The following is a 17,907-nucleotide window of genomic DNA, read 5'->3' as shown; positions in this document are numbered from 1 at the left end:
TTTCCTACCACTGTGTGTTTTCCCCTGCACGGGAGGTGGAGGGAGATGGGTGCAGAGGGGTCAACCCTGGTGGCCCGTCTAGAAAAGCAGGCCATGCTGCAGGTATGCATCCATCTGCAGACCTGGGTCAGGCCCCCCCACTCGCTCCCTGGGGAAGTACCACAATCTTGGGCTGCCTCTTTGGGGGCCCCCCCACGCCTCCCCACACAGAAGTGGGACACTCACCTATGGGATACTTGTGCTTATCCGTGTCGATCCCAGCATACACCACTCCCCCGAACAGGTCATTCAGGATGGCCGCCAGGGCCTCGGCGTTGAGCATCCCATGCAGAGCGCCCACAAACACTGTCCTGCTGGGGTCCAGTCTCTGAGATGGGCTCCGGACAAAGTTGCTGTCGGCCAACACCCAAGGGACCACTTGTACCTGAAAACCACCCAGAGGTGTGTCACCTGGCGGGCAGGGAGCCAAACAGAGGCTCTTGTATGGAGAGGCCCAAGACTCTTGTATGGAGAGGCCCGAGCTCCTGGCAACACTGGGGCTGGGCTGCCAAGGCCTGAATGGCGGGTAGGAAGGTGCTGTCACCCAGGTCAGGCACACAGGCCTCCCTCACCCCAACCAACCAGAGTTGAGTTTTACTGAGTCCATGTGTCCAAATGGTGAAAGCAAGTGGTCGGACAGCAGTCACCCATCCTGAACAGCAAGCAAAACAGTACCCAAGGGTCACACCCAGGAACTCAGCCCTGTGGTTCCAAAAAAGGGCCGCGGACAGGGACGCACAGAGGGTGAGGTCTAGAATCCCTGGGACAGGATTCACAGGGAAACGTAAGGATAGGAGCTGGGAGGCAGAGGGTGGGATGCTTAAGGTGTTTGCATGAGATGGTCACTGGCCCAGTGTGCCGGAGGCAGCAGGAATGACTGAGACAGGCAGATGGTCAGTCACTGAGGGCTCCCAGGACAGAGTAACACCAAGGCAGGAGCTGACCACGTCTCTGCCTCTGAGTCCCGAAAACAAAACCCAGCAGAGCAAACAGGAGACTCCCCAAGTGGAGAACTACACAGGGAGCAGAGCCTGAAGGGAGAGAGGCAGCGACCACGGTGGGGGTAGGGGTGGGGCAATGACTACGGAGTATACCCACCACAGGTCAGGTGGCTGAGACAGTTTGATCCCCATGGGCGGGAGAAGCACACACATACCATCAAGGTCCAAAGGTGTTTTGTGTGTTTTTTAATGTAATTGAGAATATTTTGCTGATTTGCTGTGAGGCAGGAGCAGCCTCCTTGCCTCAGTAGGACAGTCACCTGCAGCCTGCGTGTCCCCCCGCCCCAAGGAAATCATGGTCTCAGGTCAGCGGCCCGGCCCCAGAGAGGACACGGTGCCAGCTCACCTCCTTGCAGCGCATCCTTCGGCTGGACATCCTGAAGTAGTACTCGCTCAGGCCATTGGGGCTCAGCGGGTCATGAGAGCAGGCCTGCAGCAAGGCCCGGACTGACTTCTCCAGCTCGAAGACCAGATACACGTACCCTGTTCCCAACGAAAGGGGAAAATACATCACCATCCCTCAGCGGCTACTCCTCAGCCCTGGTTCTGCAGCTGGAGGTGGCTTCCAAGAGAGACAACCTCATGCGTAAGACACAATCTTGACCTCCTCCTGGGAAGTCTGGTTGAATGGAGCACCCACTCTACCTGATGCCCAGGTCAAGAAAAGGAGACACATCCATCTCCCACCCAAAGAGGGGGAGGGCGTTGGCAAGGCAGGACACAGACTTGTCATACCCACAGCTCTTGGCCCAGGACACAGGGCATGTGTAGGTCAGCCAGGTTGAGCTCTCCTGGCTGGAGGGATGAGAGGTCTGTGGTCTCCCCCGGGGCAGGGGGGAGGTGCTGCTCTAAAAGCCTAGTTACCACACTGGTCCAGTTCACCAGAACATTCCCAGGGAAGATGGGACAGAGTGAAAATAGCACCCGCTCCTTTCTACAGGGAAGGGATCTCATTTCAGACCAGTGAGGAATCAGAGGCTCGGCCTTCGTTCCTGCTAACTCCAAAGGGACCTCAGAATTGGGTCAGACAACAGCGCAACTAGGCAGGGAGGGCAGGCAAAGGGGAGCTTTTCCAATGCCTTGTTTTGAGAGGAGAGAAGCTGTGGGGGGCCTAAGTTTTGGGGGGAAGTTAACAGGAAGTTCCACACAGGGGTTCCAGAGGCCACTCTAACTGCAGGTCGGTTTGGATGGACAGAAGGACCATTAGCTCAGAAGAACAGAGAGGTGTGCTCGTTGGGGGGGGGGGGGGGGGGCAGTGCTCACAGGGGAAAGCTGTGTGCTCCCGGTGCCCGCACCATGGTGCCCGCATGCAGCGGTGACACCCTGGCACCCCGCCGTGCACCACGTGCCGAGGAAGAGAAAAGCGCCTACCGCGTCTTCATTACCTTTCGGCATATTACCTTTGGGAGGGCACCGGGGGTGCTTGCCATCCTTACCGGGCCACTCCACACTCAGAGAGCCGAAAACACGGAAGGTGTTAACCAATCCAGCTGCAGAGAGATGGGGAAGGAGGACAGACACTGAATGAAGCACGGGCTCCCCAGGAGGCAGAGCACAGGCTCAGGGGCTCTCCCAGGCTCATTCCCCACCCTTTGCCCCCCCCCCCCCCCAATGACTCAGAATGGACCCCGGTGTCGAGCAAGTGTAAGCACCAGAAACAGAGCATCATGGAAGTGTAGGAAATGCCCCCTCCCATCAGGGCTCTGGGAACCCCTGTGCTCAGGCAGAGGTCATCCCCAGCCTCCTGCCCAAGTTCCATGCTCCTGGAAGACAGGCCCCACCTGCCACATGGGGAGGGGAGGTCTCAAAGGCAGCTCACCTTCCGTAATATCCCAGGGAACACCTCCCAGGAACACTTTGCAGGAGTAGACGGGGTTCTTGTAGTTGCGGGGAGGAAGCTGGCCACTCCAGGTACAGGTGGCTTCATTCACAGCTTTGGGGGAAGAGAAAGAAGGAAATGGGGGTCAGAGAATGAACAAAGTTGCCGCCCTTCTCTGGACAGGCCACAGCTGCAGCCAGGCTGCCTGAAAGAATGCCCATGACTATCCCGAAAGGCAGGAAAACTGACATCGCACCAGTCCCATCAGCCCAGTGAGACAACCCTAACTCACCAATTCTGTCTCCACAAAATCTGAGATGCACAGGATAAACATGGTCACAGCCCAAGCTGTTCTCAAACATATAATTGGTGATTTAACCACAAAGCAGTTTTATCTCATTATTGCTTACAACACTAATTTAAATTTAAATTACTTGAGCATAGAGAGAACAATTTTGTGTACGGTTTCCCAAAGGCTAACTGGTTCCCAACCATTCACACAAGAAACAATGAGACTCTGCTTTCCCTGTCTCCGCTCTGAACTCGTCAATCACAGGAGTTAGGACACTGCCAATAAAACCCACCACTAGCCTGGTTGGTGTGGCTCAGTGGTTGAGCTTCAACCTATGAACCAGGAGGTCACTGGTTCGATTCCCAGTCAGGGCACATGCCCAGGTTGCAGGCTCCTCAATCCCCAATAGGGGACATGCAGGATGCAGCCGATCAATAACTCTCTCTCATCATTGATGTTTTTGTCTCTCCCTCTCCCTTCCTCTCTCTGAAATCAATAAAAATATATCTTAAAAAAACAAAAAACCACCTCTAGCAATCCAACAAGATAAGAGTGTACAACTGTTCCCAAGTCTGAGCCAGGCCGAACCACCACCAGAGCTATCTGTGCAGGACCTGAACAAACACTGGGCTTTCCATAAAGTAACCGATTCCCCCATGATCCCTCGGCATCCTACTAATTCCAAAGACGAGTCTGCTCAGACCCTCTGGGAGGTTTCTCTAACCCGGACTCAGAGCACCTTGTCAGGAAACCCTTGCTGTGTGTAGAGGAGAACCACTCTCTTGTTCGGCCCTGGTGGTTTCTAGAGGCCTCTCTGTTCTTGGTGACCAATTCAGCCCTCTGTCAGTCTTTAATCCTGTCCCCACTCAGCCTGTGCCCTTCCAGATCAGAGACTGACCTGGTGGGTGTAACCAGGCCTTGACCACTGCACTCCCCTCCTTCAGCACCAAGTCAGGGAGCCAAGGACATCAACCATCACGTCCACTCGGGCAATGAAACGGATGCCATTCCCTAAAAGGCACAGGCCCAGAGTGGTGCTGTAGCAAGAAACTGGGCACCATCAGCAGTATTTTGGGAACAAAAACAGAAGTCAATAGAAAGGCGTCATCCAAAAGCACAGTGATGCCGTTCCACAAGGAAACAAGGGCACTAGAGAAGGTACAAAGACGGCTGCCAAGACCAAGATGTGGACAGGGCAGCGGCACTGTTGGGGAGGACAAGGTCAGGCCCAGCTCCGTGAGCCAAGAGACACAGTGATGCCACTTGGAGACACAGGGAACGGAGACCCTCACACCAGCCTAGTCATCAACTCCAGCACCCCAGAACCAGGATCGGAAGCACCTCCCCGAAGCCTTGGTCAACAATGACTTCTGTAACTCGTTTATTTCTGAGTACTGGTATAAGGTGGAAACAGATGGAGTATGTGTCCTATAAAGGACAAAACCTGAAGGTCTGTGAGAGACCGGGACACGTGGGGACCTCCCTCACCTTAGAGGCTGCCCACCCCAGTGTGCCCGAGTTTACCCATCAGAAAGCCTCGGGGAAGGGAGCTCCAGCAGGGGTTGTGTCCAACAGGTCTCTGAATTAGAAAGGGGGAGGGAGACAAAACTCTGAGCATCACCCTCAGGGTGTCCCGTGACAATAAAAAGTGACAGCCAGCCGCACACAGCCAATCTCCAGGAAGGAGCATGAGAGAGATGGACCCAGCCCTCACAGACACAGCCCTGTGCTCAGGTTATCAGCCGCCTTCCTCTCTGCCAACCTCGCAGAGCCCCTGACTCTGTCCCTGTTAGCACTCACTCCATAGACCAGATGATGCTTTGCAGATCCAGAGACCTCAACGTGCAGCCAAGTCCTCTTCCAGACAGTTCACCTGCCTGGGACCCAGGATGAGGCCTCAGGCACAGGCCTGCCCCCAGCCACACTCACCTGCCGCCTGCCGGTGCAGCCTGGCCTCTCTCTCTATGCTGAAGGGGTCCTTGGGGGCTTCCAGGAGGTCCCAGGATGGCCACACAGATGCTCCTGGCCATCTCTTTGACGTACTGGTTGGGGAGGGAGTGACAGCGGCGAGAGCAGCTTGCTCTTGGTCCACCCGGGACCCAACCCCCATCTTTAAAGAATCTCTGGGGCCACCCCCTGCCAGAGACAGGAAGGGCAGAGGGGAGGAGATGCGGAGGCTTGACTGGGGGAAGAGAAAAGGGAGATACAGGTTTTTAAAGGACAGTTTGTTGTTAAGTCAATAATCACACTACAGAAATCATAAAAAATACCATTAGGTGCTGGATATATCTCCTTTCAGACCTTCTTTCTAAGCTTTTTAAGACCAGTTGTCCTGAGCTAACTAAACAAATCTTTTCCTCCCCAAGTCGACTTTTTTTTTTCCGTTTTGCCAGTCTCCATGAATGTTTTTAATTAATTTATGATATTTTATGTAGGGGAGAAGCTACATTTCCCCAATCTGTTCCTCTAACTAATAAACCTTCAGATACTCTCTCGGTTTTCAGGATTATAAATAAATACTTTAAGATGTAGCTTCATATCTTGTTTTCTTTGGTCAGGTTCCAGGTCGAGAATCAAAATGCTTTCTGGGGGCAGGGGGATGTTCTATCAGGAAAGTACAAGAACATGAGTTTCACTCCCAGCTTGGGCCAAGGCTGTAAATTCTTCTGATGTAAGCGGTGGGTAAGATGATATCACATCGTGAACAAAAACTAACCAAAATAATCACTCAACAGAATATCTTCCCAGAGTTCAAACACTGCCTCTAGTTCCTCTTCTGTGAATGGTCCATCCAAATCCCTCCACCAATAAACCCTTGGGGTGAGGTATAAGAGAAAGCTCTTAAACAAAATCCCCAAATATTAAAGCTTTATGAGGTAGGTTTCCAAGATGGACGGAACCCCATCTAGTGACATCACTCGAGGCACCTCATCTCACCCCATTACAGGGAGGAAACTGTAGCTCAGAGAAGTAAAGGGCCCTGGTTCTGGGGACCCCTCTGGGAGCAGCCTGAGAATGGACGCCAGCTAATGCTCCAAGTGAGCTGACGGGAGACAAGGTGGGCGCTAACAGTCGGTCATGCTATGAATGGGAATCTGAAACCACAACCAGGTCGCCAGTCCTCGGATATGGAGGAGGAAGGGTAGGAAATAAGCCCTCCATTCACTGAACAGCCAGCTCAGGGGTCTTGGAGCGGAGAGGCCAGGTGAGGAGGCACCTGAAGTTGAATTTCATTGTAAGGGGATTTCCATCTAGTCACATCTGGTGGCCCCTATCCTTCATCTAATCCACTCGTCCGCTCCACGCAGCATGGGTGCCCTGTCACATGTGACTGCAGGTAGTAAGGAACCTGGATGCAACATTAACTCTGGGGCAGTATCTCCGAGATGCACAGTGGTCTCAGACTGAGAGCTGGCGTGGGTCAGAGGAGAGAATTCTGGAGCCAGGAGCAATTAGATCTGGATTAAAATCTCGGCCCTGCTAATGACAGTCACACCTTGGAGATGCTGCGAGTCTGGCTCCAGACCATAGTAAGAAAGCACATCTCACAATAAATCAAGTCATAATCTTTCTGCTGGTGAAGGGTCTTGCCTTAGTTTGTAAAAGATCCAACACCCAGGTAGCACAGTAAGATGGAGCATGCCTGTATCAACGTGTGATTTTTAAAACCCTCACTTAAAGACTGAGAGCCCAGCAGGGTGTGGCTTAGCAGTTGAGTGTCAACATAGGATCCAGGCGATCAGGGTTCAATTCCTGGTCAGGGCACATGCCCGGGTTGCAGGCTCGATCCCCAGTCGGGGGCGTGCAGGAGGCAGCCGATCAATGACTCTCTCATCATTGATGTTTCTCTCTCTCTCTTCCCATCTCCTTTCCTCTCTCTGAAATCAGTAAAAATATATTTAAAAAAAAAAAAAAACCAACTCTGATATATCAAACATAAAGGAACATAAGCAACAGTGTGTAAAGGCTAAAGGAAACCCTGTGTAGGTCAGGAAACAGAACTCTGCCAAGACTCCCACTTTTGCTCGTGAAATAACTGTTACCCAACGGCTCTTGGAGAAACTCATAAAAAGTACCCCGGGCTCAGGTCCTGAAATGCATCCATCAGTGGGTGTACAAGGTACCCTCCATTCAGTCCAGAATAAATAGGTCTGTACGTGCCCTCAACAGCCTCCACACCCCCAAGCATTCTGGCAGTTTGGCATACGCCCACGTCACGCCCGCCAGCCCTCCCACCCCACTGCCTGACACGCTACATACAATCAAATCCGAAAGATGATCTGATCCAGAACTGAAGCCACTTGTGTCCGAGTCAGAGGGGCTGGTGGAACGGGAGTCCAGGATGGGCCATGTGTCCAGGCGAGACCCTCTAACTGAGGGTGCTGGGAACTTGTCCACCACGTCAGATCCAAGGGGGTCCAGCGGCAGGAAGCTCAAGGGGGGCTTCCCCAGGACACTGCCCAGTGGGTTGTGGAGCATGCTCAGAACTAGGAAGAAAAAAACAAGGAAGTTTTCTGACCTGACATGCAGACACACCGCAGGTACCGACACTGGCCCCCTGGGGCCCATGAGAGGCAGCTACGGGACAGTTTTCTGAAAAGCAGAGGTCCTGCTGTGACAAGAAGCAACGGAACTCCAGGCTCTGTCCCTGGCCTTGGTCGCGGCATGTGCGGGAGGCAACCGATGGATTGTTCAAACTCCTTTACAACCACTGACTACAGACGTGCGATCTCACCTACCAGAGGCCAGTGCCTGGACCTGTCATCCGGGACTTAAGCCTTCTCTAGGGCCTGGCCACTGTAGGAACTCATTAAAAATGCATCCCAGGCCCCACTCCAGACCCTCTGGATCAGGAACCTGCATTTTAACAAGATCCCCAGGAGGTTTGTGTGCACATTCAAGTCTGAGAAGCGCTGATCTAGAAAAACCCGAAGCATGCTACTTCAAGCTTCTAGTCGATTCCCCATACCACACCCCGAAAGCCTTTCACGTCTGATTACTGCCCTTGACTTAAAAGCTGTAGGTTATTTAAACATGGCTCTTACAGCACAATAGCAACTGATATCCAAGAGGAAGAAAAAAGAAACCAATGTGGCTGCATGGGACTTTTCCTAGGGAGGGTGAATCTCTGACAACATGGGGGGGGGGGTAGTCCCAGAACAAATACAGAATAGAAAAAAGAGTCGCATCGATGTGATAATGGTTTCAGAAAAATGATGGCCAGAACAAGTTGAGCATTGTAAAAAAAAAAAAAAAAAAAAAAATTCAAGGCAAGCAAAGAATTCCATAAGCTCACAGGGAACAAAACCAAGTGAGCTAGGGCCTGCTGCAGGGGCTGACTCCTGTGCAGAGAAGAGGGAGAGGAAAGCTCCATGAAGGACGCTGCTGCGCCACCTGACAAAGTCGGAATACGACCATCAATCTGAGTATCATCAATTTAGTTTATTCTAAATGTTTTTGTTGATTTCAGAGAGAGGAAGGGAGAGGAGAGAAACATCAATGATGAAAGTCACTGACCGGCTGCCTCCTGCATGCCCCCTACTGGGGATCGAGCCCACAACCCAGGCATGTGCCCCAACCAGGAATCGAACCTCGATCTCCTGGTTCATAGGTCGATGCTCAACCACTGAGCCACACCAGCCAGGCTCAATTTTATATTGAATGCAGTTGATAATTGCTTTATTTTGTATGAATGCAAGAATATCTTTACTCTCCATGTTCAGAGCTGACACGTAGACACAGAGAGTAGGTGCAAGTGATAAAGCAAAGGAGCAAATGTCAACACTGGGAGAATCTGGCTAGAAGGGAAACACGTTTCCTCTGCATAATTTTTGTTTCCTATCTGTAGCTTCTGTAAATATGAAATGATTTCCAAACAGAAAGTTGTTTTTTTAAATGGCAGAAAGGAAAATTAGTCCATTCCCTTGGACTTCCTTCACCTTTTGCGAGGCACCTGTTCTAACCGGAGCTAAGTCAGAGGGACCAAAATCCCCTCTGCTGGAAGGAGGAACGATCTCCTTTTACGATGTATCTGTACAGGTATCTGCAGGTGCAGGCATGTGAAGTCCTGCCTTCTTGACCGAGCACACCAACAGCAGCCCCCATCCTCACCATCCTACAGCACTCAGCTCGACACCTGGCAGAAGGCGGGACCCGCACATGCTGGGTGTACCGAGAGGAGCTGTCCCTGTGCCTTGGAGCCAGGATGCTCATGGAGGCCACGCCCTTTCTAAGAACACAATGCTGACTTAGATGCAACTCAGGGTTAGGGGGGAAACCTTAGCTTATCCCCACCCAGCCCATCACCAAAACAGAGGTTGGGAGAAGCACAGTTTCATGCCACACCAATTTGTGACAGTACTTTCTTCAAAGAGAACTGGATACACATAGATAAAGGGCTTCAGAGTCACCCTCCCCTGGCCAATCCTCCCCAGAGTCTGCTGGGATCCTCACAGCTGCAGATAAAGTACAGGGAGCAGGCAGGGCCCCTCGCTGGACACTCTACCCACCACACAAGGGAATGGGGGGCAGGGCCTGGGCTGATGGCTAGAAAGGGCAGTGCCCCAGATCAGCATGTCCCAGAATTAACACACCTGGGTCCTGCCAGTACCTCTGCACATCAGTTTCCTGCAAATGTAAAACTGGACGGGGCCAAGGACACAGCAGGAGTGTGACTAGAAAACACAGGGCAGACGAAAAAACCTGGTAACAAGATGCCCAGGGTTTCCCAGGTGGTGTGTTATTTCCTTCAACTCACAGAAGGAGCCAAGTTTCTGGAAGCTCTCACCCACCATCAAATGCCCCAGAGAGACCCGAATGCCCCTCTACCAGCCAACAGCACACAGGGCCTGACCAGGTGGTTCTGCGAGCATCTGCAGCTGATGACCGGCAGTGTCTCCTGCCTAATGTGAAGGATGGGCTGTCCAACTAGACAGGCACTCTTGCTAGGCCACATGACCTCACATCCTGTGGAAACGACAGGTCCCTACACTGCAGGCCAGTGACAACCCCAAACTCTGCCCCCAGCACAGGACACAGACTTCATCATGGCCAGACCTCCAACATGAACTCAGATGGCTCGAGGGGTGGGGACTGTGGGAGAGAAGTCCCTCAGGCACCCTCTGCTTGGCTTCTGTCCCAAGTCTGAGGTTCACCGAGTGCCTCCAGCCCTGGTGGTCAAGGGCACAGCGAGCCCAAGTCTTCCGTCTTCCGATGGTGACTAAGATCAGTGTGCTCTCCCCGGGGCAGAGGCACCGTCCCCGCTCCCATGCTGGCAGGAGCTGGCATCAGCCACAGACAGCTTCTGGGGAGTCACGGGGAGGAGAGGGCCTGGCAGAAGATTCCAGCTCATTAATGCTACCTTAGAGGGTACAGGAGACCAAATCAGCAGGAATATTTTTAGCCCGATTGTCAACTTTCTCCACTTTCACCTTTCCGTGCCAGCTCCTGTGGGTTTCACCGCTGAGTCACTGCTGGAATTTTCTGAGGCCTTGCCCGAGAGAGGACAGGGGCACCCAGCGTCTGACGGCGGCAGCAACGGCGAGAGGCTCACACCAATGGAGGCCTGCATGGAAGGCACTGAGCGCGAGCCCAGCTCAGGCGCAGAGGCCCAGATGCACAGTCAGATGCCTTTATGTAATGGGGAGAAGTAGAGGTCCGCAGATGGGAGCTAGTGCTCCTGCCGAGATAGAAGTCCGTGTACCTGGAACCGTTCCTCCTCCTCCCAGCCCTTGGTTCTAGGCTGTTTGTCCAAAATTGATCTGAAGGCACAGAGGCAGGAAGGGGAGGGGAGCTCCCAGTCCAGGACCCCTGCCCGAAATGCTACACCTCACCCCAACTCGGCATGGCTCTGGATCCCACAGATCCAGGTACCTGACGTCGCCTCCTTCGCCTCCTCTGGCATCTCCATCCCTGGAGCAATTTCACTGACTGTCCCTGCACTCGCCTAGGGAGGGGCCCAGCTGCCACACACTTCCCAGGAGCCCCTCCTCTCTCTGCACTGCAGGCCTCCTCAATAGACTACCTGTCCATCCCACTGATCCACACGGGTGGAAGGTAGGAGAATGGGAGAGATCTGGTCTGAACTCCGAGTTCAAGATTACCTAGGATGAGCACAGCGGCTCAGCACTCAGCACTCACTCAGGAAATGCTTATCAAAGTGCCATGGCCAGGGAGCACGGCGGCCGGGCAGGTCTGAGGGAGACCTTGGGACCGATGTCCATGTCACACAGGGTAGGTGCCCAACCCCGTTCTGGTTGTTGCCTCAGAAAGGTTATCTGGAAACAGCAGCAGCAGAAGCAATATGCAGAGGATGCCCCTCCCAAGCCAGGCCCTCCAGTCCTCACAGGAGGGGAGCACAGGGCACAGCACTCCCTGGTCAGCAGTCAGGGCAGAGACCGGAGCGTGAACAGGCCAGTCCCCCAGGGACTTGCACAGGGAGGGGGGACACAGGACATGTCCCCAGCATCACAGCTGGGCACCAAGCCTGCCCCCAGGCTTATGCATAAGGCATCACGGGTAGTCCTTGCTTCCAAGGTAGACACTTGATCATCCCACTTCCTGCTGAGTTAGGCCACATGCAAGTCACCTGGAGGAGGCAGGAAGACCGTCCACTGGGTGGCACAGTGGGTGAGCCGAGGCCTGCCAGTCACCTGCCCTGGCCTTGAGGGACCCGGCAAGGCCGCACATTGCCTCTGGCTCAGGAGCCCTGGAGCTGTACATAGAGACACCCCAACCCGAGTGTCCTTGCCCAGCACAGGAGGGTTCTGCTTGTGGGAACACGGGGGCAATGGAAAGCAGAAGAGGCTTGAAGCGACGGAGTCTGGGCTGGAACTCTGACAGCTGGGTTGCTTTCTGCACCTAGCAGCCTCTGTGAGCCTACTTCCTGGTCTTTACAATAGGACAGCATCAGTACCCATTTCCCGGGACCATGAGGCATTAAAGTCATGCGACTTAGCACAGGAAGCCGTCAATAGTGCTGGTTATTGTACCCCCATCCTAGGAGGGTGGTTTTTACAGGGCAGCACCGTCTAGGAGGAAGGGACCCCACAAAGTGCCACATCTAAACCAACAGTGGCGCCCAGCCAGTGTCGACCTGTGAACCAGGATTCCTGATCAGGGCACACACAGGGTTGCAGGCTCGATCCCCAGTAGGGGAATGCAGGAGGCTGCCAATCAATGACTCTCCCTCATCACTGATGTTTCTCTCTCTCTCTCTCTCTCCCCCTTCCTCTCTCTGAAATCAATAAAAATATACTTATATATATATTTTTTTAAAATATCACACCCACAGTGGCCTCACAGGCACAACTCTCAAAGCAGATTCCAGCCCAGGGTCTTCCCCATGGGCCTACAAAGCCAGTGAAATCCATGGGGAAGAAGGACCCCCCCAGAGAAAGGTCATGTATCCATCCCTTGCTGAGAACCCTGCGGAAGGTTGTCCCAATGTGGAAACCCCACCACAGCAGCCACCCTACTGCAGTCGGCACTCTCTCTCATCTGTTTTCCCTTAGTGGTCATGGGGACTTTTAAGGGCAGCAGTTTTATTCACTGAGGCTACCTCCAGTGCTCAACACCGTGCATGGCACAAGGCAAGTGCTGGATGTTTGCTGAATGAATTTAGCCAAGGTTTTCCAGTTGAGAGCCCTGCTGCTTCCAACCCTGCCGCCCCTCACACTGCTGAGTTGAGTACATGGAGTGGTAGGAGACGGCCAGATTATGAAGCCACGGCTGCCTGGGGCAGTAACCGCCACACAGAGCCTGAGGAGAGAGTGAACAGAGGCAGCAGGGTACCAGGCGGTCTGCAAGGACGACTCCAGACTGTCCAAAGCTATTGGAACACACACCCCCACCCCCAAAGAAGCAGAGCTTGCTGGTCTCCAGACGAAGGCATGTGGGCACCGATGTGTGGGCTGCAAGTTCCCGCACGGCTGGCAAGGGGGCCGCTGCAGCTGGTGGTGGGAGGGCTGCATCCCACTCAGGAGGTGGCACCCTCCTTGGGCTTCCTGAGAAGGCCCAGAACACGGGAAAACACGGCATGGCCATTACCACAGCTCCAAAACCCAAGGGCAACAAGGGAACTAGGGACGGGCGTGTCTCCAACCCTCTGAGAGAAAGACATGTGCACACGAACCCTGCCCATAGCCAGGCCCTCCCCCTGGGGTCGCCCCCCATCCCTGTGAATGCAAGAGCCACACTGCAGTCCCTCTCTGACCCACAAAACCATGTGATGTTTATCACTGATGGACTTGAGGTGGAAGGAGGAGAAGGCAGACCATTCCCACTCCAGGGACAGCTTAGGGCACAGGCCACTCACAGGCTGGGACAGCTGGGGAGACGAAAGTTGGACCCAAGCGGTATTTTTTTTTTTCTTCAATCCTCACCCGACGTTATTTCTTCCACTGCTTCTCAGAGAGAGTGGAAGGAGGTGATAGAGAAAAACATCAATGTGAGAGAGACACATCGATTGGTTGCCTCCTGCACAAGCCCCTGACCCGGCTGAGCCTGCAACTCAGGTACCTGCCCTTGGCCAGAATCGAACCCGGGACCCTTCAGTCTGCGGGCCGATGCTCTAACCACTGAGCAACACTGGCCAGGGCAACCCAAGCTATTTTTTATTGAAGTACAGTTGACATACACTATTATATTAGTTCCAGGTGTACCACACAGTGGTTAGACACTTACGTGATCACCTTCATGGGTCTGGCACCACCTGTCTCCACACAGTTCTTGCAGTAATCCCAGTACTCCCTCTGCTGAATGTTACGTCCCTGTGCCTGACTCGTTTCATAACTGGAAGTTTGTGCCTTGTATCCCCCCTTTTCACCGTCCCAACCCCCACCCCTGCAACCAGCAGGATGTTCTCTGTATCTGCAAGTCTGTTTCTGTTTTGTTTTGTTTGCTGTTTTAGGTCCCACATATCAGAGGAATCGTACGGTTGCTTATCTTTCTCTATTTCACTGAGCATCATTCTGAGTCCATTCATGTGGCTGCAAGTGGCAGTATTTCACTTTTTTTTTTATTGCTGAGTAATATCCCAAGCTATTTTTTTTTTTTCACAGCCTTATTTCACAGTATCTTTCAGGCCTAGCTCCCCCAGCCCCAAGGTGGGCCCTCCTGCAAGTCTGTGTGCTTCGACTGCACTTCAGAAAGACCCCTGTGGTGAAGATACAGCAGAGCCAAGAAAGGGCCACACCCCAGCCCGACACCAGTGAAAGACGGGGCCCGTCAGACACCGACCACCGCAGATGGGTGCCCATTTCCTGGGGGGCTCTTCTGTTTTCTGCTCAGATACAGGGGAACAGAGCACAAGGTCAGCTTTCCAGGCCACCCAGGCTGGCCTCAGAGTACCACGAGAAAGGAGCTACCACGGCCCCCGAGCAAAGACACCAAACAGTGACACCATACTCCCCTGCTCAGGGAAAGAGGGCCTTTACCAACCTTTCTCGAAAAACCCGAGTCAGCCGAAGGCCAGTACTTCAGGAAATTCTACCTGGACCCAGAGGTATGGTAGTGACTTAAGGCAAAGCTCTTCCCCACACACAACCAAATAAAAAAATAAACTTAAAAAAACCAACCCGAGCCCCAATCCAGTGGGCATTTTAGTGTCAGCAGACACAACAGTCCCAGGCCCTACAAAGTATTCTAAAAAAAAGAGAGAGAGCAAGCTGCGCCAAATAGGGTGGAGGCCAGAGAAGTCAACAAGCCGGTACCTGGCTGCCATGGCGGCCCTCAGAGGGGGAGGCGGGACAACGGCGGCTCAGTGACTCCCTCGGCACCAGCAGCAAATGGCTGCCCCCCTCCCCCCAATCCTCCAAAAGTAGCTGCTGCCGGTATTCTTGATACTGAGGCATCACTCACATAGAGCAGAATACGCAGATTTTAAGTTATTTCTTAAGTTCACGTTCCTTCCTGAATACTCCAGGACTTGCATCTGGCCAGTCCTGCCCCTTGTACCACAAGGGGAATAAATGGGCCACAAGAGGTCTGAACAGAAGCTGTTCTGGGGGGGGGCCAAAAGGCCCCTTCCATGTGTCCCCATAGAACCCCTCCAAGGGACAGGGGACCCTACAGGGGAGTGGCTCTTCCTTCACCCATTTGGTTGCCCTCAACACAAAGACAGGAAAGAGGCTCCGTAGCTGGGAGTCACCCCACCCTGCTCACCCTGCTACCTCCTTCCAGGACCAACGCTCTTAACCTACGTGAAGCCAACCCCAACATCCCGGGGTAACCCGGCCGCCCTGGCTGTGACTTGGGGACCACCCACCCATCCTGCAGAGAGAGCTCCTGGTCCTCAGAGCCACTGAGAAGTGGACCCTGGACACCCAGTGACCAGCCGAGGCCCCTCCCCCACCCCAAGTGTTTTGCTTCATCATCTCCAACAGGCCGGGCACAGGGGGTTCTCTCTCCAACAGGCCGGGCACAGGGGGTTATCTGGGTCTCTTCCGCATGAGCCCGTCACCCTGGGGACCCTCCTCAGGGCCACCCAGGAGCGGACCAACACCTCCAGGGAATCTGCCAGGGTGCATGAGGAGCCCTGCCTGCCTTCACGAGCAGCCATCTGTCCTGCACACTCACAGCCAGCATTTCCATCTCCTGCAAAACAGCTCCATGTTGGTGTGCGGTGGGGGGATGCCACGGGGAACCGAACAACTGTTGCTGCGGGTGTCTCCGCTCGCCACCCGTGAGCCCCCTCCCCCGGCCGGCTCATCTCTGGCACTCACCCGAGTGTGTGCTGCTCTGGGCTGAGGAATCTGCGTCCTGGGTGCTCCAGGGTCGGTCCCAGCCCGTGAGGCTGAGGGACTGCAGGCCAAGGCACAAGTCATTTGCATCTGGGAGGCCCCGGGGAGAATCTTGCGCAGAGGTGGGGAAAAGCATCCTGCTTGCGACTGCTTCTTCAGAGTCCGGGAAGTCTGCTTTGGACAGGAGGACAGCAAAACCCCAGAGTTAAGGGCTGTTCACCCCAGGATTATCGACAATAAATATTATTAACAGTAGTTTCCCCAAGCGGAAGGACCAGACGTCCAAGCCGGCTGAGTGCTGCAGCCTCCGCCTCTGCACTTTTGGGGGCGTCAGAGCAAGAGCGGCAGCCATACAGCCCCCTCCCCACACGCACACCCCTATCCCGTCTGCATTACAGACTGGGCCAGCATGTGACCAGGCTGCTGATGCTTCCCGCTGCCAGTGACATCAGCCGGCTGAGCCGTGCAATAGAGAGCGGCACCATCCCTCACAGAACGGGGAGGAGCGGGAGGGGACGGCAGGGAGGGGACTTGCCTCCCAGGGAAAAGACAGCACAACAGCTACTTGGAACCGCTGGGTGCCAGTAAGTCAGGGTTGCGAGGCAGCGCCCTCCGTCTCCAGTGATGGTGGCCAGTGGCCCTCAGGCGGGGCGGAGGTCCTCGCTGCCGCCGCTGACAGCAGAGCCAAAGCTGAGACTGCTGGCTTGTGCAGCGCTGCCCTCCGGCCCCTCCCGGCCCCTCCCTCTGCTCTCCACCCCCAAACCCAAACACGCTCTAGTCCTGGACTCTTTCCAGCTGCCTGCTCAAGCCCTGGCTTTGCAGCCGAATGCAAAGCTCCGGGATCCTGCTGGCAAAACCCTCAGTGCTGCAAGTGGCCCCCAGGCAGCACCCTGACACAGCCACGTTTCCACTGAGGAATGGGGTAACCAGAAAAACACTGCACACGTGCACCCCGGGCAACCACACCTGCTGCTCCCGGGCGTGTCTAGAGCAGCTGATCCCAGAGAAAGGGGTCAGCGTGGGCAGTCAGCGGGAGTGGGAGCTGCCAGGCTGCCAGAGGGATGGCCCACAACCCACAAGGCACGCAGAGTGAGCTCTGCCCCTGACTAGGATAATCCGACCCGGGTCCCCTCACCCCAAAAAGATGGGCATCGTCATGAGCACATATGTCAGGTTCGGCCCCTCCCTCCCTCCCTCCTGCCACTGTAGGCCTAGATGGGCAAACATTCCCCAGCGTCTGACAGACCAGAATGTAAGAAACAGTTTCAGAAGTGGTCTAAAGCCTCACAATGCCCCGTTCAGGGCCTTGCATCCCCCCCACTCGGCCCTTCCAGGGACCTCGAGCCATCCGCCAGCTGTGAGCATCACTGAGGCCGCCAGTTGCCTGTGTCCCCTCTCATCAGAGTGCTGCCAGGATCTAGGCCCTATTTCTGTGACCACTCACAGCTCCAGCAACAAAGACAAGCTCTGCCCAAAGCTTCTGGCACCTCCACCATCTCGTCCTCACCAGCGTCCTCTCTGCATCCGTCTTTTTGCAACGTGACCCTCAGAAAGGAGGGAGATGGACAGGCTGCACACCCCTAGCCCAGGCTGGCAGCACCCACCCTGCTGTCGCCCCACGTGACAGGAGAAGTAACCAGACACCCCGGGAATTGGGCCCACCTGGGACCTGCCCACGACAGGATCTGAGGTGGGCAGAGAGAAGGACAATGCTGTCAGCCACAGGAGTGCTGGCCAGCACCTCCTGCAGTACGGGACCAGCTATGTCCACCAGCCTCAGCCTAGAGGGGAAGGGCCAGTCTGTGTGAGGCCCTCCTCCCTTGGAGGACTTTTTTTTAGAGCTTTGCTGCTGTGTCATCCATCCCCGTCATCCCCGCCGGGCTCCCTGTCTGTGTCTGTCAGAGCCTGGGTCCGGCACTGCACACAGGCTGGTGCTGCCCCCACCCAACCTGCTCCCTATGCCCACTCTTCCCCTGAGCTAAAGACATACTTTTAAAATAACCCGTATATATTAGT

General features: G+C 54.5%; 1 protein-coding gene across 11 annotated transcripts in view; it reads right to left on the bottom strand.

Annotated features, from left to right (window-relative positions):
• CPEB1 (cytoplasmic polyadenylation element binding protein 1) overlaps nt 1-17,907 on the bottom strand; it is a 36,267-nt gene that overhangs the window by 3,010 nt on the left and 15,350 nt on the right. For 4 of the 11 annotated variants that reach the window (XM_081124537.1, XM_081124542.1, XM_081124544.1 and 1 more), the window contains exons 3-9: nt 15,874-16,062; nt 7,412-7,638; nt 5,081-5,333; nt 2,860-2,973; nt 2,441-2,530; nt 1,387-1,523; nt 226-424 (exon numbers count right to left, since the gene is read on the bottom strand). In XM_081124537.1, coding sequence (XP_080980663.1) covers nt 226-424; nt 1,387-1,523; nt 2,441-2,530; nt 2,860-2,973; nt 5,081-5,333; nt 7,412-7,638; nt 15,874-16,062 — 1,209 coding nt within the window. Of the gene's footprint in view, nt 1-225; nt 425-1,386; nt 1,524-2,425; nt 2,531-2,859; nt 2,974-5,080; nt 5,334-7,411; nt 7,639-15,873; nt 16,066-16,426; nt 16,625-17,907 lie in introns of those variants that run through there. The other 7 variants (XM_081124534.1, XM_081124538.1, XM_081124539.1 and 4 more) reach the window with 5 other exon arrangements.

This window comes from Miniopterus schreibersii (assembly GCF_964146895.1).
Source record: "Miniopterus schreibersii genome assembly, chromosome: 22".
Classification (NCBI taxonomy): Eukaryota; Metazoa; Chordata; class Mammalia; order Chiroptera; family Miniopteridae; genus Miniopterus; species Miniopterus schreibersii.
The sequence above is the reverse complement of the archived record's forward strand: the minus strand, read 5'-3'. Positions and strand labels throughout refer to the sequence as shown.